This window comes from Solanum stenotomum, chromosome 10 (genome assembly GCF_019186545.1).
Source record: "Solanum stenotomum isolate F172 chromosome 10, ASM1918654v1, whole genome shotgun sequence".
In the NCBI taxonomy this organism is placed as follows: domain Eukaryota; kingdom Viridiplantae; phylum Streptophyta; class Magnoliopsida; order Solanales; family Solanaceae; genus Solanum; species Solanum stenotomum.
This window is the reverse complement of record NC_064291.1, coordinates 8,039,296-8,046,303: the sequence shown is the minus strand read 5'-3', so window position 1 is coordinate 8,046,303 and position 7,008 is coordinate 8,039,296. Positions and strand designations below refer to the sequence as shown.

The window sequence follows — 7,008 nt, the reverse complement described above, 5'->3', positions numbered from 1 at the left end:
TGTGGCTGTGGACTATGTGTCAAAATGGGTTGAGGCAGTGGCGTTGCCGACCAATGATGATAAAGTGGTGTTGAAGTTTCTAAAGAAGCACATCTTCACTCAGTTTGGAACTTCTAGAGCAATAATCAGTGATGGAGTGACACTTCATAAATCAATTGGTGAAGAATATTTTAGCTAAATATGGAGTCAGACACAAGGTAGCTACAACATACCACCCTCAAACTAAGGTAGAAGTGTCAAACAGGGAAGTGAAGCAGATTCTACAGAAAACAGTGAATGCTCAAAGGAAAGATTGGGCAATGAAGCTTGATGATGCATTATGGGCATACATGACCGCTTATAAGACACTAATAGGGACTTCTCCCTATCACTTGGTGTTTGGTAAAGCATTTCACCTTCTAGTTGAATTAGAACATCAGGCTTACTGGCAATGAAAAAGTTGAACCTGAACCCGAAACTAGTAGGGAGAAGAAGGATGGGTCAGCTACATGAATTGGAAGAATTCAGATTCCATGCCTATGAAAATGCTAAGCTCTATAAGGAGAAGACTAAACGATGGCATGATAAGCATATTGTTCCTCAACTTTTTGAGCCTGGGCAGAAGGTATTATTGTTTAACTCTAGATTGAGGTTGTTTCCAGGTAAGTTGAAGTCAAAATGGAGCGGACCATTTGAGGTAGTGCGCATGACCGACCACGGCGCTGTAGAGTTATGGAATAAAGGTAAGCAATCCACGTTCATCGTGAATGGACATAGGGTGAAGCATTATTTAAAACAATAGGTGGTTCAAGAAGAAGAAAGTTTGGAGTTGAGCAATGAATGAGCGGGAGCTGAGTCGTGCCACGACGTTAAATCAGGAGCTACTCGGGAGGTAACCCGAGACTTTTTCTTTTAGCAGATATTCTCGTTGTATTTTATTTGAATAGGCTAGTTTGGTTTAATTTCAGTTATAGGTTAGTGCAGTTATCTAAAAAGTTGTAATTTGTAATTTAAAAAACAAAATCAAACAATTTTTAGGGCGAGAAAATAGTGGAGTCCGCGACCTCACCGCGTCGCGGACTTGTAGGAGAGCCCTAAGCAAAAATGGGGCGCGAAACCAGTAGAGTTCGCGACAGAAGCGCATCGCGGACTTGTTTCCTTCAGGTGATGGATGACGCAGGCAAAGTTATGATAAAAACATCAAGGCATGTCTGCGACAGCTCCGCGGACCTGGTGAGTTTTTTGGGTATTTTTCAATTAAAAAGGCAGGTTTTACCCGGCTAATTGGGTAAAAACCCGACCCCCATTCCCTTTTATTGCTTTCTCCTCCTTTCCCCTTCAACCCTAACTCCTTCCAAGATCAAATCCGTGTCACGAAGTGGAAATTTCTCCCCAAGTTCTTCACTTTTGTGGGTCTAAGCACGCAAGGTATATGTCCTAATCTTTTATTTCTTTCGTTGGGATGATTCACGAAAGTAGGGCTAGTATTTATACGCATGATAGATGTGTTCTTGTGATATATTTAAATTATTGCCTATTTGTAGTTTTCTGCTTCTTTATGGCTATGGTTGATGAGAAAAATCTGTTGGAGTTCACTAGGATGATTATAATGAGGAAAATTTTTGTGGGGAAATTAATAATTAGGGGTTGTGAATTCTTGAGTAGCAACTTGGTGATGGGGGAAGTGATTGAAATAGAAGAATGAGTGTTGGTTCGAATTCTGGAGTAGAATCTGAGATATTTGGTTTTGTATGTTTAGGCTAGGGTGAATTGTGTGAATCATATGCTGAAAATGACATTGGGAAGTCTGAGTACCGTGTTGTTTGTGAAGTTGTGCTCGAGCGTAGGTGTGGGCTGGCCCTCAATTATTGAGTCTCATTAACTGAGATGAGTTTTGTCTGATTGCAGGTTACCATGTCTAGCACACAAAGGTCGGGCAAAACGGTGGCGTCTAGCAACCGTAAGAGAATAAGAACGGGCACCACCATTCCCCTGGCACCTGCAGTCCCAAGAGGACAAACACAGCGCTACGGGGAGAAGGCTGTCACATCGGAGGGCAAGAAGTGGTACAAATCACACACGGAAGCCAAGTACTTCTCGGATGTGATACATGATGATGTCAACTTGGAGAGGGAGTTCCCACACATTATGTGTCACCTGCAAGAGCTGCACATGGGTTTCATCTTTCAAGATCCATCAGAGTGCAATGTTAGTGTGGTGCGGGAATTCTACGCAAATTGGAATCCCGATGCCCATTCTCACTTTTTAACCGTGCGAGGCGTGGAGGTCCCTCTGACACCTTCAACTATAAATCAAATACTAGGGATTGTAGATGCCCCTTCTGATGTCCTCACGGAGATCAATATCAGCCCTCCATATCAGCAGATCCGACATACTTTGTGTAGGGTGCAATCCACTGCGAAATGGATTCGACATGGGCACCGTGGCTATCACTAGTCATATCCTTATGCTCACATGAATTGAGAAGCTCAGGTGTGGTAAAAAATTGTCATGAATTGTCTGATACCAGGGCTGCATTTTACCGAGTTGACGAGAGACCGAGTATGCTCGGTCTATGCTCTAATGAAGGACCTACCTATCAATTTAGAAGCAGTGCCAAAATCGATCATATGCAAGGCTAGAGTATATCGAGGTCGAAGGTATACATTTGGGGGACTAATTACTAATTTGTGCAGGCGAGCTGGAGTTCTAGATGAGAGTGTGGACTATATGGCGCCTCTGTTCACCACACCTAGATGTCGCAAAGACAGAGGGGCTGGAGAACATGCGTGGACCTACCCTTACAACAGCAGAGCGCAACCCGAGGGATGAGATGATCATGGCGCGCATGTTTGGATTGGAGATGCTGTGTCATAAAAATGGATGCCTATTTTCAACTCAAGAGCAGTTGGATGAAATTGCAACGAAGTACCCCTGAATGAACATGCTGATACATTGCTGGGACTTGGACTTGCATTTATCGAACCCATATGGGATGATGTTCCAACTGATGAGGACAAGAGGCGAACCATGTCGGATAGTGAATTCGATTCGGAAGTAGATGAGGGTGACCTTTTGGCTCTTGAGGGGACGGTGGTGATGCCGACATGGATAAATGATCAGGGAAGTCCACCCACCTTACCTTGCTTTCTTTTTTACTTATGTCACACTGTGGACAGTGTTGAGTTTTCAGTGTGGGGTGGGGACTATATCTGTGTAAATAGTTTTTGTATGCGTTTGCTATTTTGTTTTGGGTTCCTTGATAGTTGTTTTCAGTTCTTTAGCCAAGGACAGTCCCGTTGAATCGTAGAAAAAAAGATTTTGTTTCTGAGGATTGAGTCAGTGTCATAGTTGAGTTAAGCCGCCCTATGATAGATGGATGACGATCGTTTTAAGGGCAGTTTTCGTCATTTAGGTCTGTAGGATTGGCTTTTGGCTAAGGCTGCGCAACTGTTTTGAGTTGAAATGAAAGTTGAAAACATTGGATGACTTTGTGTTGATACAACTAGGCTCTTTTATGTGACTCTAAATGGCGTATGCTTAAAATGAATTTGTGTCAGTGATTGGGAAGTAGTATATAGTGACCAGTTCTGAGTTGAATGTGTGCCAAGTGTGTAAGATTTGTGCATTCCTTGCTATTAATTGAGGTCCAGAACTTGCCCGGTGTGTCTGCATAGCGAAAAAAGAGGATAAGGAATTTGGGAAGTGATATAGGCAATTCTTTGATATCCCTGATTGTGCCTTCCTGTACCTACCTTGATGTATATCTCTAGTTAATCCCTTCGAGCCTTGAACTTATTCTTTGGTAGCCTATTTTGAAGCTAATACCTATTCCTTCTCTGGCCTATAAATTTGATCCAAAAGATCCTGAGCGCTTTGTGTGAACAAGAATGAAGGAAGCAGAAGTTCAGTGGCAAGCCCCAACATAAGTTTAGCTCGTAAAAAAAAATCAATTCAATAAATAAATAAACTTTGGTTAATAAAGTTAGAATGAAAATGGTGAGAAGAGGTGAATGTAAATGCTTTGCGACAAGGGGCCAATGGTTCCAAGAAAAGGAGCTTAAGGAGGAGGTTATTGAAAGAAGGTCCAAAAATGAAGGTTGTTGTGCATTAAAGCGCTTGGGAATGCATCACTATTTATATCTGAAAATATAGTTCCTACCTGTCCCCTAGCATGCATTACAACCCTTAAAAGACCTAATTGATCTTGAACTTTTGTATTCTCAAAAGTAGTGAGGCAGTACACTAAGGGAAAGCCTACGGTTCGTTGGTTGTGGCATGTGAATTCTTTCGAGAGTGAGCAAAATTGCTTCCCGCACCCATTTTTGTATGAAAATTTTATTTGTGAGTAAATCAGGGTGTTCATTTGTGGTGAGGGCACATGTTTAATGAGGTCTGATAACTGATATATCTGTGGATCCAGAAGTTGTGCATGAGTTTGTTGCGTTATAAGAGTCTATTCTTGAGGCTAGATGGTCTTGCACGTGTTGTCCTAATGAATGCATAGTATTTGTCATGTTGTGTGAAGCTATGATAGTTGTTGTGGCCAAAGCTGAAATGCCATTAGGGGAAGTATAGTAGAGACGTCGTATGTTTGAAAGTGTAGAAGTGTTCAAGGACGAACAAAGCTGTAAGTGTGGGGTGGTGATCTTAGGCGTATTTATACGCCTAATAACCAATTTATCCCATATATATAGCTAAGTTGAGAGCATTTTTCATTTTCAGAATTAAGTTTTGAGAGTCTTTTGATGTCGCTTTTTCTAACCAATATGATTAGATGTTTCAGGGTGAAAAGCAAAGAAGAACGAGCCAAAATAAGGCACTTGGTCAGAGGTCAAAAAATAGAAGACGAAGTTGTGGAGAAAAAGGGCCAAGAAGCGGGAGAATACACTACAAGGGAGCATCTCCACGTCGTGAAGCTGATATGTGTGTGCATAAAAAGAACTCCACTTAATAGTGGAGTGCGCGATAGGAGCGCGTCACGGAGAGGTGTCACCTATGCGCAACTATAGACGAGGGAACAGGTCTGCGTCGTGGACCTCGACACCAAAAATTGGCCATGTGTTTTATTTTAGACTATAAATAGTTTAAATGTGTTATTTTTATTATTATCTAGTTTTTAAAAGACGAGAGCAGTTCGATTTGGGCGATTTGGCTAACACTTTCTAGGGCTTTTTTTCTACTCCTTCATTTTGGTAAACCCTTTTTTGATCCATAAACATTACTTGATGATCTTTTGTTCTATGAGTAGCTAAAGTCCCTCATTCTAGGGTTGTAGCTACGATTAATGGTATATTAGTATTTGTTCCTAGCATGAGATGGGTTTTCTTGTGATTTATGCTTACATTCTTGTTTAACTATTTTAATACATGATCAATATTAAAATAAACTCGTTGTCTGCTCTTGAACTCGGAAGATGAATAGAGGGATATATCAAAGAATGTGGGAAGTTTGTTCACTCTAGAGTAAAATTAGAGTGTTTCGTATATAGGATAGTCTTATACCTATATACCGCGCTTGATTAATATGCAAGATGATAGCTTAATGCTCCGCCAATTGTTTATGCCTATCCCCGCTCAACGATGTAGTTAGGTTGTCATTGGTGGTAGGTGATTAGATGTCGGGAGATCATGATCGTAAAATAAACCTTGCAAATCCATAATGAGGTTAGTCTGTCGAATGCTAGGATAAATTAATATTATGCCGGAAATCAGGTTATGCTGCAACTCTGGATTACCTTCCCATATTGTGAAATTCTCTTGTTTAAAACTATTTAATTGTAGTAATTAATCTTCGAGATTGTTTAACTTAGTAGTTATAAATAAATTTCTAAAATTGTTTGTCACAAAAGTAAATTTATTTTAGACATAGCAAAGTTGTTATTGGTTGATTTGAAGTCCCTTGGGTTCGATAATCTGGCTCGAAAGAGTCGCCGTACTACTTGAGTTACCACGTGCACTTGCATGTGCTTTTGGACGCAACAGTTCCCCTTGGCCATTTGCAGCCTGGGGTATGGATGTTATTGGACTGATTGAGCCTGCTGCCTCCAATGGTCACAGGTTCATTTTGGTCGCCATTGATTACTTCACAAAGTGGGTTGAAGCTGCTTCCTACAAAGCCGTGACGAAGAAAGTTATGGCCGATTTTGTTCGATATAATTTGATTTGTTGTTTTGAAGTTCCTGAGTCTATCATCACAGACAACGGAGCAAATATGAATAGTCACTTGATGAAAGAGATATGTGAACAATTCAAAATAACCCACTGTGGAAGCTGCTAATAAGAACATCAAGAGGATATTGAGAAAGATCATTGACAATTATAGATGTTGGCATGAAAAGTTGTCTTATACTTTGCTAGGTTATCACACCACAATCCGAACCTCAACTGAAGCAACTCATTATATGTTGGTGTACAGAACAAAAGCAATGATACCAACGGAAGTTGAGATACCATTTTTGAGGATTATTCAGGAAGATGGATTGAGCGATGCCGAATGGGTTTGTGATCGATATGAGTAGTTAACATTGATTGATGAGAAAATAATGAGTGTTGTTTGTCATGGCCAGTTGTATCAACAGAGAATGACTCGCGCTTTCAACAAGAAAGTAAGAGTTCGAACATTTGAGGTAGGCCGATTGGTGTTGAAATGCATTTTCCCTCATCAAGAGGAATATAAAGGGAAATTTGCACCTAACTGGCAAGGACGATATGTTGTCCACAAAGTATTATCAAGAGGAACTTTGGTTCTAGCAGAAATGGACGGTAGAGTGTGGCGAAAAACTATCAATTCATATGCTGTCAAGATATACTACATTTGAAGGATGATACTTCTTTCCTTTATCTCCTTGTAATTGCAGTCTGCTTGTAATCATTGTCGCATTATGTTTTGAAACATTCCCCTTGTATCTGAACTATGTTCGATCTAAATTCTCAAGAATGAGATATAGGCGACCTATGTTGGCTTCGATCGTTTCCTTATCAAAATTTTCTATTCTATCAATCATCGAGAGGGGAACTACGTTTGACC

General features: G+C 40.6%; 1 protein-coding gene across 1 annotated transcript; it reads left to right on the top strand.

Moving 5' to 3' along the window:
• Positions 1-3,009: 3,009 nt before the first annotated feature.
• Positions 3,010-6,799, top strand: LOC125842709 (uncharacterized). Its single transcript, XM_049522038.1, has 4 exons — positions 3,010-3,208; positions 5,984-6,220; positions 6,339-6,478; positions 6,548-6,799. Exons 1-4 carry the CDS (start codon positions 3,010-3,012, stop codon positions 6,797-6,799), a joined length of 828 nt encoding a protein of 275 aa, XP_049377995.1.
• The last annotated feature ends 209 nt before the right edge of the window (positions 6,800-7,008 follow it).